The sequence below is a fragment of the Trichechus manatus genome, unplaced genomic scaffold, assembly GCF_000243295.1.
Source record: "Trichechus manatus latirostris isolate Lorelei unplaced genomic scaffold, TriManLat1.0 scaffold00144, whole genome shotgun sequence".
NCBI lineage: Eukaryota > Metazoa > Chordata > Mammalia > Sirenia > Trichechidae > Trichechus > Trichechus manatus.
In genome coordinates, this window is record NW_004444080.1 from 1,243,237 (window position 1) to 1,260,545 (window position 17,309).

General features: G+C 36.4%; 1 protein-coding gene and 1 pseudogene across 1 annotated transcript in view; both read left to right on the forward strand.

Moving 5' to 3' along the window:
* MFSD14A (major facilitator superfamily domain containing 14A) overlaps positions 1-17,309 on the forward strand; it is a 55,701-nt gene that overhangs the window by 2,568 nt on the left and 35,824 nt on the right. The window contains exon 2 of the mRNA XM_004385716.2: positions 14,005-14,100. Coding sequence (XP_004385773.1) covers positions 14,005-14,100 — 96 coding nt within the window. The remainder of the gene's footprint in view (positions 1-14,004; positions 14,101-17,309) is intronic.
* On the forward strand, positions 5,922-8,833 carry LOC111822250 (60S ribosomal protein L34 pseudogene; annotated as a pseudogene).

Genomic DNA, 17,309 nt, shown 5'->3' on the forward strand with positions numbered 1-17,309 from the left:
CAGGTGTCTGAGGCTATATGGTCCACACACGGCAGGCTCTATGAACAGTATTTCACATTCCTGGTCAATGGTACTAACCCAATCCCCTTCCATTCTCTTACTACTGTTCCACAGTGTTAATAAAATTATTTCACTTTTCCTTCTGCTAATGATGTCTTCATAAACCTGCTCAGCCAATTTTAATGCTTATAAACAAAATAATGTGTTTTTAATGACTTGTCAAAAAGTTAGAACAGATTTATTATTGTTTTTAACAGCTGAAGTGAACCCTAATAAATGAACTAGATAAATTGTAAGTTACTAAATATTTTTCTTTTTTTGAAATTGTATTTCAGGGTGCTCTGAAGCCAGGGTAAGGCTAACTAATATTTTGCCTGTTTGAGTGCTACACAATTAAAATAAATTACCTGAAAGTGTATGATTCTGTATCAGGAGTTCTTAACTGGGTCTGCTTAACCTGAAGTTGTTTGCAAAAGTTTCTTTGACTACATATTTTTCCAGGGAGATTCTCAGATGGGTTCATACTTTCCCAAAAGTTTAAGAACAGTTATTCTATTTGAAAACAGCATAAGTAATTAAAGAATAAGTTTCACAGATTAAATTCAGTAAATATTTATTTGATCATACACTCTATACTATTTCACTGATGAAAGTAACTGTAATTTTATTGGTGAATTTACTTTTGAAGCATCCATGTATAGAAGTACAGTTTTTAGTTATAAATTTTAATGTGTGTGACATTTTGATATAGCTCTTATTCATTGCAGACCATTTAGGACAGTTGAATTAAAAGTGCATTCCAGAATTCAAATTGTTTATAAGCATTCCTGTTAAAGGCTCAAGAGTTATTCCCGTGAATAATTAATATCAAAATTAGACTTTTCCTTATGGTTTTTTAAAACTTTTTACATATCTTTATATTCTAATACAGTTGTGGGACTGCATGTCTGGCAGTGAAAAATTACAGTTCTTTAACAAGTGAGTTGTTAAAATGACTAAAGATTAGATAAAAAGCAAGGCATATGTGAATTGCTGTGTGGGAAGTATATGAAAAAAGTAAAATTGGCATTTTGTTTGTAAAATGAAATATGCCCAGAGAAACAGAGCAGCAATTTTTATTTATTTATTTTAAATACTCTGTGAAGGAGTAAATAGGAGTCAGCAACCATTTCAAAAAGCCTGGACCCAAACTCTGACCCTTTGCACCATTCACCTAACAAGGATGGCTGAGGTAGTTATAGATTAGCTCTCTGACTGAGGGCCTCTGTAACCCCAGAGAGCTGCTAAATAGCCCCCAGTTGCTAACAGGCAAGCTATGGGGAAGGCCCATGGTGCCTCTCAGAACGCAGCAGTTCTTTAAAGTAACTATATTCTATGCCTGACAACATCAGAATGTATACTGTCTTTGGCAGGTGTGTGGCAGAACCAGGAATGACAGCCTTCTTAAATTCATGTTTCAACGTTTGCTTTAGGTTGGTGTGTTTGGGGATAAATTAGTAAGCAGTTTTCTCAGTTTATATATCCGGTTCCTCTGCTTCCCAGTAGCATCTGCAGAAATGCACTTGCAGTTGAAGTGTAACTTGTTTGCAGCTACCAAAAGTTAGAAGTTTAGGTAAAACGAAATAGCTTTTTCCAGGTAGTCTTCCTAGCATTTAACAGATATATATTATTTAATTTTTAAAAATTATTTAAAAGTACAAGTTGTCTTTTTACTAAGTTATTTTGAGTTAGAAGTACCAGTTAAAATAACAGTTGACAGTTTCAGTGAGGGAACATCAAGATCCCTGAAATGGATTTTTTCTCTTTGAAGGTCAGATATAGTAGCTAATTCTTAATAATAGGCCTACTTTCTTAGTAATGTGTAAATAGGTATGAATTCTACCACATGAAACACTTTCCCTTCTTAGGGACCCTTTTAAAACAAGGGGTTAAAAACAAAACACCAAACCAAACCCATTATCGGTGAGTGCATTCTGACTCATAGCGACTCTATAGGACGGTAGAACTGCCCCATAAGGTTTCCACGGAGCGGCTGGTGGTTTCGAACTGTTGACCTTTTGGTTAGCAGCCATAGCTCTTAACCTCTGTACCCCCAGGGCTCCAAAACAAGGAGTAGTAGATAATATTTCATCATTTAGCTATATAAAATTGAGTAATTAAGAGATCACACTAAGACCAGTCCTGGGTTTAGGCACCCTCCTAGACGTTAATGATGGTTTGATTTTTGTGTTGTTGGTGACTTTATTTTACCTTTTTAGTGAGTTCAATTTGTAGTTATTTGAACAGTATAACCCATTAAATACTCTTAGGGATAAGCACCTAATGAATGTAATGATGGCCTAACTTAATTTAACAGCCACATCTTTTCCATCTAAGAATGGAGAAGGATGGATTAGATTCTCGTGTTACTTATTTTTTCAAAACTTAAACCACAAAGCAATACAACTTAAGAATAAGCTCTAGGCCTTTTTTTTTTTTTTTTTGGTTAGAGTAAAACTTGATCTCATTAAATTCTTGTTGAATGTTTTTAAGAAGTATACTTTATTTAGGAGTAGTCTAACTAAATACCTCTTTAATTCTGTGATGATAGACAAATATTGAATATCCCTCCTTTTAAAATTGATCCAGAGCATATTGATAAAATAATTTTAAAGTCTCACACTGCAGATTAAGTCAAAATGACTTGATAAGCATAATGGGGTCATTACATGTTTATGATGATTCATACTTTCAGGAAATTTAGGGGTTGGTTTTCTTTTTGCTCTGCAGATACAGTAAACCTTACCCTGCTTGATTAAAGTCAGAGGAAACAAGAAAAATACCACTGACTTTGCAGAAGAGGAAACATGATGTCAAATATTACATTTCTTCCCATGCCATAATTTGTCAGGAACCCATGAAAGCAGCTTTATTTTGCTGAATTTATTTTTTGTTGTTGAGAATATACATAGCAGAACATACACCAATTCAACAATTTTTACATTTACAACTCAGTGACATTGATTACATTCTTCAAGTTGTGCAGCCATTCTTACCTTCCTTCTCTGAATTGTTCCTTCCCCATTAACATAAACTCCCTCCCCCCTAAGTTTCTTATCTAATCTTTCAGGTTGCTGTTGTCAATTTGATCCCCTACAGATAGTTCTTAAAAGAGTACAGTGCTCAAGGCAGACATTCTTTACTAGTTAAGCTATTATTATTTGATTTTAAGAAGGCTTCAGGGGATATTTTTGGTTCAAGTTTTAAATTTTAGATTACCTCGGGGTAGTAGTTTCGGAGGTTCATCTAGCCTCCATGGATCCAGAAAGTGTGCATTCCATGAGAGTTTGAAATTCTGTTCTGCATTTTCCCCTTTTGATCAGGATTCTTCTATGGAATCTTTGATCAAAATGTTCAGTAACGGTAGCAGGGCATCATCCAGTTCTTCTGGTCTCCTAGCAAAGGAGGCTGTTGTTCATGGAGGCAATTAGCCACACATTCCATTTTTTCTCCTGTTTCAGATCTCCTTCCTCTGTTGGTCCAGGTGAGTATAGACCCAATTGTTATCCCTTGGATCGCTGCTTGCAAGCTTTTAAGACCCCAGGCACTACACAGTGAACTAGGAGGTAGAACAAAAGCACTAAATACAATATTAGGCCAATTAACTGCCGTGTCCCATGAAACCATGACTCTAAACCTCGAAACCAAGGAACCAAATCCCGTGAGGTATTTGGTCGTACATAAGCAACCTCAGCAGCTGATAAAAGCAGCTTTATAGTTACAGTATTTTCTACAGAACTTTTTTTTAAGTCCATCCATGAAAAGTTCACAGATGAAAGCCAAAGATGACGAAATTGAAGATTTTTACCAACTTATGCATTTCTGAAATTGATTGAACATGCAGTCAGGGTGCATCGATAATTACTGGTGATTGGAATGTGAAAGCTGAAAACAAAGAAGAGGGATTGATAGTTGAAAAATATGACCTTGGTGGTAGATACAATGCCAGAGATCGCATGATAGAATTTAGCAAGACCAACAACTTCTTCATTGCAAATACCTTTTTTCAGCAACATAAACAGCAGCTATACACATGCACCTTGGCAAATGAAATACACAGGAATCAAATTGACTACATCTGTGGAAAAAGACGATGGAAAGCACAATATCATCAGTCAGAACAAGGCCAGGGGCTGACTGTGGAACAGACCATCAGTTGCTCATGTGCAAGTTCAAGTTGAAGCTGAAGAAAATTAGAATGAGTCTGCGACAGCCAAAATATGACCTTGAGTATATCCCACCTGAATTTAGAGACCATCTCAGGAGTAGATTTTACGTGTTGAACACCAGTGACCAAAAAGACCAGATGAGTTGTGGAATGACATCAAGGTCATCATTCATGAAGGAAGCAAGAGGTCATTAAAAAGACAGGAAAGAAAGAAAAGACCAAGGTGGATGTCAGAAGAGGCTCTGAAACTTATTCTTGAACGTCGAGTAGCTAAAGCAAACAAGAAATGATGAACAGAAGATTTCAAAGGGCAGCTTGAGAAGACAAAGTAAAGTATTATAATGACATGTGCAAAGACCAGGAGTTAGAAAACCAAAAGGAAGAACACACTTGGAATTTCTCAAGCTGAAGAACTGAAAAAAAAAAATTCAAGTCTCGAGTTGTACTATTGAAGGATTGTACAGGAAAAATATTGAATGACTCAGAAAGCATCAAAAGAAGATGGAAGGAATACGCAGAGTCATTATACCAAAAAGAACTGGTCGCTGTTCAACTGTTTCAGGAGGTAGCATATGATCAGGAACCGATGGTACTTAAGGAAGAAGTTCAAGCTGCACTGAAGGCGTTGGCGAAAAACAAGACTCCAGAAATTGAGGGAATACCAGTTGAGGTGTTTCAACAAACAGATGCAGCGCTAAAGGTGCTGACTCGTCTGTGCCAAGAAATCTGGAAGACAGCTACCTGGCCAACCGACTGGAAGAGATCCATGTTTATGCCTATTCCAAAGAATGGTGATCAAACCAAATGTGGAAATTATCGAACAGTGTCAATTAAGTATCTTTGCCTTTTTTGGTGTAGGAATTTTTTAATTGTAGTAAATGTATATATTGCAAAACATTTACCATTTCATCATTCTTAATATGTGCAATTCAGTGGCATTAATCTTGTTTATCATGTTGTCCAACCATCACCATTATCCGTTTCCAAATTATTTCCATCACCTTTAACAGAAGCTTGGTGTTTCCTAAGCAATGAGGCCCCCTTTTCTCCTCCTTCCCTCCCATCCCTGATAACCACTAATTAACTTTGGTCTCTATACACTTGCCTATTCTAGATATTTCATATAAGTGAGATCATACAATATTTTCTTTTTGTGACTGATTTCACTCAGCATAATGTTTTCAGTGTTCATCCATGTTGTAGCATGTATCAGGACTTCATTTCTCTTTATGGCTAGTAATATTCCATTGTGTATCTATACTACACTTTATCCATTCATCTGTTGATGAGCATTTAGGCTGCTTCCACCTTCTGCCTATTGTGAGTAGTGCTGCAGTGAACGTTGGTGAACAGGTATCTGTTTGCATTCCTGTTTCCAATTCTTTGAGTATATATCTAGGAGTGGAATTGCTGGATCATATAATAATTCTATGTTTAACTTTTTGAGAAACTGCCAAAATGTTTTCCACAGCAGCTATATCATTTTACAATCCCAGTAGCAGTGGATGAGGGTGCTAGTTTCTCCACATCCTTGCCACCACCTGTTGTTTTCTGTTTTTTTAATCATAGCCATGTTAGTGGGTATGAAGTGGTATCTCCTTGTGGTTTTGATTTACATTTTTTCCTAATTAATGACGTCAAGCATCTTTTCCTGTGCTTTTCGGCCATTTGTATTTCTTCTTCAGTGAAATATTCATTCAAATCCCTTGCCCATTTTTTGATTGGATTGTCTTTTTGTTATTAAGTTGTAGAAGTTCTTTTTATATTTTGGATATTAAACACTTATCAAATATACTGTTCCCAAAATTTTTCTCCCAATTTGTAGATTCTCTTCACTTTATTGATCAAGTCCTTTCATGAACAAATGTTTTCAATTTTTATGAGGTCTTGTTTATCTATTTTGTTGCTCATTGTTTTAGTGTCATATCTTTTGTGTAAGACTTTTATTGTAAGTTATTTTAGTCAGTTAAGTATTGTACAAAAAAAAGACAAGGTTTCTTACCCTCACATTTTATCCATAACTTGTCAGAGGATGATATTCTAGGTTCAAAACTATTCTCCCTTGTAACTTTTTATTTTTCCCAACTTTTTATTTTGAGAATCTTCAAAAACTGTAGAAAAGTTGCCAGAATAACACAATGTACATTCATTTACCCATCACATAGATTCACGGTTCACCAGTTGTTAACAAATTGCCACATTTGCTTTTCTCTTTCTCTTACCTATGCTTTTCATTTCCCCCAGACCACTTGAGAGCTATTGTAGATTTCATGACACTATCCCTAAAACCTTCAGAATATATCACCTAAGAGTAAGGATACTCTCCCATGGAACCACAATACAATTACCACAGAGAAAATTTAATGTTAATAAAATTATGTAATATATAGTTCATATTCACATTTTTTCAATTTTCCCAATAATGTCTTTTATAGATAGCTGTTTTGTTTTTGATTCATTACATTTAGTTGCTATATTTCTTTAGTTTCTTTTAGTCTAGATGTCTAGACTGGCCTAGAAGTCTAGACCAGATGTTTTTAAGAATGAACCTCGGTTTGGCTTATTCTCATTGTTTAATAAATCGGATTATAATGACATTGTAATGCCCAGTTATTGGTGGAACAACTTCTTGTCTCCTGGCCAGAAATCCACATAAGCCCCTGATAGGAATACTGCAAAGCTGTTAAAGCTAATATCTTGCATAGTAACTGCTAGATTCACAAACTTATGTCGATTGGGCAGTCATAGACTCAGAATTTTAGAGCTAGATAAAGAAAATAGTCTATCCCTTACTGCTCAGAGAAGTGAAGTAGTTTACTTAAGTCCCCCAGCAGTTTAGAGATCATTACAATTAGAGCTTTCACTCAATCTGTGGACATTAAGTAACCACTGTATACCAGGCAGGAGTTCTTGGGTGGTACAAACAGTTAAGCCCTTGACTACTAGCCAGAAGGCTGGCAGTTTGAACCCACCCAGAGGTGCCTCAGAAGATAGGCCTGGGAAACTGCTTCTGAAAGGTAACAGCCTTGAAAAACTCTATGGAGCAGTTTAACTCTGCACACATGGGATCACCGTGAGTTGAAATCGACTTGACAGCAACTAACAACAACAACATATATCAGGCATTGGGATACTAAAATAGATAAGAATTGATCCCTACACTTAGGAGAATAACAGTCCGTGGCAGTGTATACTGTGGTTAAAATGGACTCTGGAGTCAGACTGCTTGGATTGACTGCTCTATCTCTTACTTGCTGTATCACCATGGACTGTAAAATAGAGATAATAGTATCTAACTTGAAAGATTATTAGGAAGAGTAAATAAGATTATGAATGTAAAGCATTATAAGTTATTAAGCACCTTCGTGCTATGCATGTGTCACATGCACCAGATACATAAAAGAATAAAGCACAGGGCCTGCCTCAAGGAACATGGGCTTGAAAAAGATAAGTTTAGGCTAAATAAAATAAGTACCTTACGTAGCAAAACATGACTGTAGAAGTTATCTAGTATTTCAGACTAAAAGAATAAGTTGATTTTTAAAGGCTCAACCAAATGCCTAGGTGATGAAACCATCGTCTGTTACCAATGGAAAGTATGATTTGGCAACATGGGAAATTGGATTGGGTGGGGGGAGGTGAGGGTTGAAGGAGATTATCTCTCACTTCTGAGGTTGAAGTCAGAGGTAACTACCATGGAACCATCTCTCATTCCTCCGTAAGAGGAATTACTTTGCTGAAGGGACTTTTGGTATAGTAATTATTATGGTTTTAGGTGGCATGCCTTGGCATGGGGTTGGGTATGTGTTAGTATGTGTTCCGATTTGTGTCCTTCATAATTTTTTACTTTCTCCCTCTTGGAATTCTCTTGAGCATCCTCAAATGTCATCTGATTGATCTCCTCTTTATAATCTGAACTCACTACTCTTGATGTTGCAGACCACTCACTGGTCAAGTATTTGCCCCCTTCCTATCATTATCCCTTACCGTGTATTCTCTCTGCCTAGCCCATGACCCCTGTACCAAATCATCCTGGAATTTTGCTTTTTGATAGGTATTCCATTAAAACCACCAGTCTTTTTATTCACAATGGTCCGGCATCTGGCCTACCATCATAGTCTGTCCTACAGTACAGCCTCTAACAAAACTAGACTGTCCTAAGCCCATGGTAATAGAATTGTTTACCTTTATACCAAGAAGTTGATACAGCACCAAAATCCATATGTGGTGTGTGCCCAGGCTTCAAGGGGTTCGTTCTGTGAGACTTAAAGTTCTTAAGAAGTTGTCCAAAACAAAAAACATGTCAGGAGGCCTGTGGTGGCTCCGTGTATACTAAACGTGTTCATGACACAATCAAGCGTGCTTACCTTATTGAGGAGCAGCAAATCACTGTGAAAGTGTTGAAGGCACAAGCACAGAGTCAGAAAACAAAATTAAAAAAAAACTTTTTTGAATAAAAATAATCAAATGGCTTATTCTGTTAAAAACAAACAAAACTACCAGCCTTTTACATCTAAAGTCCTACCCAGAAGTTTTCTTAATTCCAAATCAGTAAAATATCTTTAAAATTTGTCGATTTTCTTAAGATATGGTATTGATTTTGAATTCATTTAAAGCAAGAGATGAATGTGGATATAATACACCTCTCAAAATTACGAGTGCTTTAGAAGAAGCAAATATGCTTTCCACCTCAGTTTTTTTTTTGGGGGGGGGGGGAGGGTGAATATACTTTTCTCTCCAAATTTTGAGAAATATGAAAGAATGGCTTGAGAGAAGGACAAGTATATGCAGCTGCCTTTCTTTTTCCATTGTTTTTGTCTTAAATAAACAAAACATTTAAAGTATAAAAATGCTTATTAGAAAAGGATTTAAAAATATAGAACAGCATAATAAGCATTAGGTCACTTATAAAATCACTACCCAATAAAAATACTGTTAACACTGAGGTGAGTTTTTTTTTTCCATAAAACAAAATCAGTTACCCTACATGTACAATTTTATATCCTGTTTTGATATTTTTTTAATTCAGTATTTCTGTAAGCAGTTTTGCATGTCATTTAAAATTATCCATGAACATTTTTGGCAGCATATTATTCCATCTAAATTTTGTTCTGTGATTTGATAATAGAATATGTAGCTAAATGTTTAACATTTAATTTCCATTTTTCCTACTATAAACGATGCTGTAATGAACATCTTTGTGGTAGATCATTTTCTGAATGTTTATTTCCTTAGGATAGAATGTTGTTAGCTATTTTTAAAAATATTTTTTGGTTGTTGAGAATATACACAGCAAAACATATACCAGTTCAACAGTTTCTACATATACAGTTCAGTGACATTGATTACTTTCTTCGAGTTGTGCAGCCATTCTCACCGTCCTTTTCTGAGATGTTCCTCCCTCATTAACATAAGCTTACTGCCCCCTAAGTTTCCTATCTAACCTTTTGAGTTGCTGTTATCAGTTTGATCCCATATAGATAAATCTTAAAAGAGCATAAAGCTCAAGGCAGACATTCTTTACTAGTTAAGCTAAACTATTGTTTGGTTTTAAGAAGTCTTCAAGGGATATTTTTGGTTTAAGGCTTAAAGATTATCTCAGGGCAATAGTTTCAGGGGTTCAGCCAGCCACCATGGCTCCAGAAAGTGGATTCCATGAGAATTTGAAATTCTGTTCTGCATTTTCCCCTTTTTGATCAGGATTCTATAGAATCTTTGATCAAAATGTTCAGTAATGGTATCCAGGCACCATGCAGTTCTGGTCTCATGATAGAGGAGGCTGTTCATGGAGGCAATTAGACACACATTCCATATCCTCCACCTGTTCATGACTTGCCTTCCTCTGTTGCTTCTGGCAAATAGAGACCAATCGTCTTGTCTTGGGTGGCCACTTGCAAGCTTTTAAGACCCTAGGCACAATGCAACAAAGTAGGAGGTAGAACAGAAGCACTAAACATGTTATTAGGCCAATTAACTGGGATGTCGCATGAAACCATGACCCTAAACCTCCAAACCAAGAAACCAGATCCCATGAGGTGTTTGGTTGTGCATAAAAGCAGCCTCGGCAGCTACTTTTTTGTTGTTGGTGTTGTAAATGTGTCTATTACACAACTGTTAGCTATTTTTTAAATAATTTATGTCTTTTGTATTTTTTAATAATGCCTTAGTGCTATTGTACTGATTTTTGTGAATGCTTCACTTTGTTAAGATATTAGTCTTTTGTTATTTCTTGCATAATCCTCAGTCTGTTTGCCTTTTAAATTGAGCTAATGTACATGTTTTTTTCCTCGAACCAATATGCATAAAACTAAATTCCTCGGTCGTGCTTTCTTCTTTCCTCACTGCCCAGCTGACCAAGCCAGAAATTGAAATCTTACCTTTTCCCCTTCGATCCTCTCTTGCGCTCCTCTTTTCTGTCTAGTAAACCGCTAAGTCCTATTGATTCAGCCTCCTATTTTTTTAATCCATTCACTCTGTTCCATCCCTTACAGCCACTGTTGTCATGTTACTGTTGCCTCTTACCTGGGTTTCTGCAATAGCCTGCCTTCTGTTCTTCCTGCCTCCCTTTCAACCTGTTTGCGAAACTGCAGTGAAAGTTACAGTTCTAGAAAGACAATCTTGTAATCTTACTCTTGATTTCTCTGCTGTCTTCGCTTCCCAGATTCTTTAATGTGACTTAAAAGACCTTTTTTGATTTAGCCTCTGTTCACCTCTCCAGCCTCAACTTTTACCACTTTCCTCCTTAGATATTAAATACTGAAATAAGCCACAATGTAATCTTCTGGCCTTTGCATATCCTGTTCCTTTACCTCAGGCACTCATCATCCTCCACTCCCTTCCCCTCCCCCCACATGCCTGACATCCCGACATCATTCATTCCCCCTGGACTTTCAGATCTCAGCTTAGATTATACTTCCTCTGGGAAGCCTTCCTTGACGTTTTCCTTGACTGATGAAATGTTCTTCACCTAAACAAAGAAGCGCTTTTAGCACATTATTTTCTTCTAACCTTTTTGTGCTGTGTGGTTTTATATAATTGTCATCTTACTTTTTAATCAGTATTTCCCAAACAGTGTTCCAAGGAACACAAATGTTCAATGAGCTGTTATGTGTTGTGTAAAAAAAGAAGGGTTCCATAGTCAAATTTGAAAAACAGTATGTACTGTATCTTCTTGGAGATTCATAATGTAAATAACATGTTAAAGGCCCTGAGAAGTTCTACCAGATATTCTGCTAGGCGCTGGGTATATACGATGGTGAACATTTTTCTGACCATATCTTACTATACTTCCTTTATTTGGTAGTGGTCATCACCCTTTCCTGAAATTGCTGCTTTGTCGTGTGTGACACTATTCCCTTGATTTTTCTGATAGTTCTCTGTTCCTTTTTTATCTTCTTCATGGGTTCCCTTTTCTCTGCCTATTACTTAAATGTTAGATGTTCCTTGGGTTCTTTATTATCCCACTGCTCTTTTTGCACTTCATATTCTGCAGATAATCTCATCCACTCTGGTGGTTTCAGGCTCACATTTACTGCTGAATAATTGTTTTAATAGGGGCTCAAGGACTAGAAATGTCTCAAGTAAATGGGCTGGCTCTTGAACACAGAACCTGAAGTACCTCAGGCAGGGAAGAGCAGGGAAGCCACCAGCTGCCACCACTGAACAGCCAAGATAAAAACTTAGAAGTCATTCTTGACTCTTCTTTCCTGCCCACATTTATCAAGTTATGCCAGTTCCAAATCCTAAATACTTAATCTGTTTGCGCCTCTCCAGCATCAATATCACTCCCCTATTTCGTGCCCTCATCATCTCTTGCTTGAGCTGATTCAGATAGCCTACTTGTGCATACAGTTTTCTCCTCACTTTTATCACAACTCCATGAACTCACCAGAGTGATATATTGAAAAAAAAAATGCAGGTCTGATTACATCATTCTAGTGCTTGAAACTCATCAGTGGTTTCCTGTGTCTCTAAAGAAGGGAAGCTCTTTAATAAAGCTTAGAGGCTACCGCTTCTGTCTCCCTTCTCTTCACTCCACGATTAGACCTGATTCCGCAGCAGCCTTAAACTGTCATGGCCCTTGTGACTTCATTCATAATTCATTTTTCATTCTAGTTTTCTTTGATGTGACTGTCCACACTACTTCCTTTTCCTATAATACCCTTTCCTTGCTTCCTAACCTCTGCATATTTCTTTTACTGCATTTACATATAAGCAGATAATTATGCAGTTTCTCCCTCTAGACTGTGAACTCCTTGAGGGTAGGGACTATGTCTTACTTATTTTTGTTACCCTAGCACCTCAGGTACATAGTAGGTGCTTTGTAAGTGTTGGTTGAATGAATGAGATCTTGCATAGATTCATTCCAAGCCATGGTTCTTCAACACTTCTTTTCCCCCCACCTTTTGTCTTGTTTCTCAACTGCAGATTCTACCAAGGGCATTTACAGGTACCTAAACTCTGCAGGTTGATAGAGGCATCTGTTATTTTAAATGATGATGATGCATTATGGTGATATTAAAAATGACACAGCATTGTTTTTAGTGTGTAGAGAAATATAAGGTATTGAATATACTATAAAAGTTAAGTATAACATTGTAATGTATATTCATTTGCATGCAAATCCTAATACAGATCTTAAATTTTTTTTTAAGTTGATTGAAGGAGTCAAACAGCAGTAATTTCGACTTTTAGCTAGAAAATCTTATCTTTCTGTTATTAGACAAACTCTTGTTAGTGGAGACTGAATTTATGTTATATAGGTCATTTGTGTTGGAGCCCTGGTGGCGCAGTGGTTAAGAGCTACAGCTGCTAACCAAAAAGTCAGTTCGAATCCACCAGCCACTCTTTTGAAATGCTATGGGGCAGTTCTGTTCTGTCCTGTAGGGTCGCTTTGAGTCAGAATTGACTCAACGGCAACAGGTTTGGTTTTTTTTTTTTAGGTCATTTGTATGTCCATCTATTTAATATTGTCTGTAAAAATATGGAATTCAGCAGACTGAAATAATTCTTAAGACGTCTCTAGCAGCAGTATAAACCTAATTTTATATTTTCTTTCTTGTATGTATCTGATTCCACATCTCACATACTATGGGGTTCTGCTTTTGAATCATGCTGATACCTGTTATATTCTTGCCACATGTTTCACTATGATTTTAGGTTAGTGCAGTAGCCTTCTATTAACTTCCCTCTAATTTTGCCCCCTTTTAATCCATCTGCTACACCTTTGCCAGAATGATCTTTCTTAAAACTTTCATCTGATCACGAGTCTTAATTAACATCCTTTAGTGGCTCCCCATTGCCTTCAGAATTAAATGTAGACTCCTTAGCATGGAAGTTATTCCTTGTGTGCCTCTAGCTTATTTCTCGATACTCTCCAACGTGCAGTCCATGCTCTACTTATACTGAACTACATATGAGACCTGCAATGCCTCATGCTCACAAGTGTTGGGATTTTTGTGCAGGCTGCTACCTTGGTCTGGGCTGTCTTCCTTCCTCCCCTCGTCCCCTCCTCACTTCCCCACCCTGCTTAACTCTGTTATATCATGATATTCCCATCCCCACCCTGGACTCCATGTGTTTCCATTGCACACTGCTACTTAATTAATTAATGTCTTTGTCCCTGTCACTTAGTCATCAGCTCATTGAGGGAAAGGGCCAGTGAGTGTCCAGATATTTGACACAGTATCCAGTACATGTATGTTCTTAATAAATATTTGTTGACTATTGCCATTATTGTTAGTAATCCTGGAATATACTGACTGGTTTGTTAACTTTTAAAAAATTTGTTTTTATAGCCTCAAGGAATCGGTTCTCCCAGTGTTTATCATGCGGTTATTGTCATCTTTTTGGAGTTTTTTGCTTGGGGATTATTGACAGCACCCACCTTGGTGGTAAGTAATTTTTAACCTATCTATTACTGACTCTAAAATCTCTTTTTCCGCAGTCTCAGAAGAAAAAATGGCCCATTTCTCCCCCATGGTTAATCCTCCTACCAATATTGTCCAACCTTCCAGTATTTTCCTATACTTTACTGTTTTAGTTGTCTTTCTTTTCCAACCTTTGCCTCTCCCTTATTTATTTACTTTTTTGGATGGTGTTATGAATCTTTTGGTGAACACCAAACATGTTTATCCAGAGGCTCAATAACCACTTTATTTGGATAGGGTGGGAGGGACTTTTATATGAGTAATAAGTTTAAGAAGGATAATGTCTATGGCCCTGGATCACTCAGCATAATTATTTTGAGATTCATTCATGTAGTTGTGCCTTCTAAGTAACCAGTTGCCATTGAGTCGATTCTGACTCATAGTGACTCCATGTGTGTCAGAGTAGAACTGCTTCAAGGCTGTGACCTTTCAGAAGTAGATCACCAGGCCTTTCTTCCGAGGTGCTTCTGGGTGGATTGGAACTGCCAACCTTCAGTTAGTAGTTGATCTCTTAACCACTTGTGCTACCCAGGGCCGCTGTTTTCCAAGTACCAAAAAAACCAATCCATTGCTGTCGAGTCAATTCCGACTCATAGTGTCTCTATAGGACAGGGTAGAACTGCCCCATAGGGTTTCCAAGGAGTGGCTCATGGATTCAGACTGCTGACCTTTTGGTTAGCAGCCGTGTTCTTAACCACTATGCCACCAGGGCTTCCTTTATTTTAGGCTAAGGATCCTGAGAAATAAAACCATCTGGAAGATGATTCTTTCATAGGCATAAGCTGGTTTTACCTAAGATTTGGGATCTTAGAGAAGATTCCCTGCCAGACTGAACAGCTCAGGTTATAGCTAGTTTTTCATTTTGGTGCAGTTGAGGGGAGTGGAAGGAAGGAAGGCGTAGTTATGGAGAAGTCTATAATATCTTGAAAATCTATAATATTTTCTTAGTTGCTGTTGAATTGATTCCAGCTTATGGTAACCCCATGTGTGGGTAAATATACCGTTTACCAAATCCCAAAAGAGTAGAATTAAGAGATAGACTTCCTTACATTTCGTGAGCTTGCTCATTGTTACACGAAAAGATTTTTACGAAAAAATTTTCTATGAAAAAATTGAATAATCATATGAGTAGATTGAACTAGTCTAATTAACAAAATTTACATTCCATATTTCTCGGCATATTATATTTACATAATCATTACTGTAGCTGTATAAAATACTGATGTTTATCACTTAATTTCAATATATAGAGTATATGCATGAGTACTGCTATAACAGGATTCAGAGGAAAAGAAAACCCTCTAATAAATACAGTTCTGTTTGTAATAAATCATGTATTGCAAGTTAAGTAGTCCCATGAATAACTGACATAAAATTTTAAGAATTCTGATTTGAATGTTTTACTTGAGATCCTTTCCTTTTTAAGAAGTAAACTTGTAATAGATCATAAAGTCTGTGTAAATGGATTTTCAAAATAACTGAAATGTGGCCTTTTAAAATACTATAATTATTTAAATAATTTCTGATATAAATCTTTTCAATTTAATTTTACATTTCCTACCTTCATAATCCAAGTACATTGAATGGAAATTCCTCAGATGATACAAATTCATCATTATGACATACATAACTTCATTATATTGTAATAATCTGATGTAAAGTGCTCTTGAGGTGCTATAGTAGTTTTGTGATCTCACACATTTATGTTAACTTTCTAATGTTCCAGGGTGTTTGTTTCTAATCTACTACCAATTTAACATATAAATCTGTCTGGTAGATTACTTCTGTGGCTTAAGGTACTTGAGCTTTATAATAGTAAACTGTCAGTAAATATTTATATTTTGTGTGCCCAGGCACATTCCTAAGCATTTAAAATATATTACCATTTTTAATCCTTACAACCACTTTATGAGTGATGAAACTGAGGCTGAGAAAAGATAAGCAACTTAATTGCTAATAGGATAGTACACTGCAGTGCAGGTGCATGTAGTCCTGCTTGACTCCAATATTCAGTCTTTGGGGGAAGCTGGGACTAGTGGTTCATACCACGTTTTAGGTAGTTGAGGTTATTGGCAGCCCAATCATTAGCTAAGTAAGAGGATTAAAATGTGGTAAGCTATTAGCAAGCATTACAAAAAGCTTTTTTGATTTTTTTGTGATTCGTCATCAGGATTTGAAGTGTATATAGTAACTTTTAAAAATTTGCTTCTGATTTATATTTTTTGGGTATGTCATTGTTTTGTGTTATAATTTTTTTCTAGTTAGACAAAGGGAGACTTATTTCTTTAAAAGAACAAGGGACGAATCCAGTTATTTAGGCATAAGGCTATTTTTTCTTTTTTCTCTTTTTGAAATAGAAATAGAAAACAAATGAACAGAACTGTATTTCAAATGAACAGCATAATCACATTGAAATAAAAAAAAAAAAACCAGCCCATGTAACTTTGAAACACAGTGCTGAGTCTAAAGATAAAAAGAATGACAGAGATTGTGAACTTTATTTAGTAAGTTTGTCATTGGGAATGGTATGGGTGTAGCAATTCTGAAACTACCATGTATATAATGGGTTTGAGAAAAGTAGTAGATATATGGATATTATTAGGAACCAGGTTCTTCTCTGGGGGAGAAGAAAAAAACCATCCAAAGTAAGTGAGCCTAAGCCTCTCCATCCTTGCTTCTAAGGAGCATTCTGGTTGTCCTTCTTCCAAGACAGATTTGTTCGTTCTTTTGGCAGTCCATGGTATATTCAGTATCCTTCACCAACACCGTAATTCAAAGGCATCAATTCTTTGTCTCCGTTTTTCACTGCCCAGCTTCTGCATGCATAGGAGGCGATTGAAAATCCCATGGCTTGGGTCAGGTGCAGCCTAGTCCTCAAAGTGACATCTTTGCTTTTTCATACTTGAAAGAGGTCTTTTGCAGCAGGTTTGCCTGATAAAATACATCTTTTGATTTTTTTTTTTTAATAAGGCTAATGTTTCATAGAATTGGAAACACTAACTGTGCTTAGTATATTCTTAATTATTTTAATTAAGGAAAAGGATAGTATTTTTTATTTATTTTATTTTTTACTGTTTAAAATACTGGATTGAATTCTAGTTAGGAAAATGAAAGGTGCTAATTTGGAAGGACTTAATAAACTTTTTTTTTTTTCTGCCAGCATGGCTGCATTT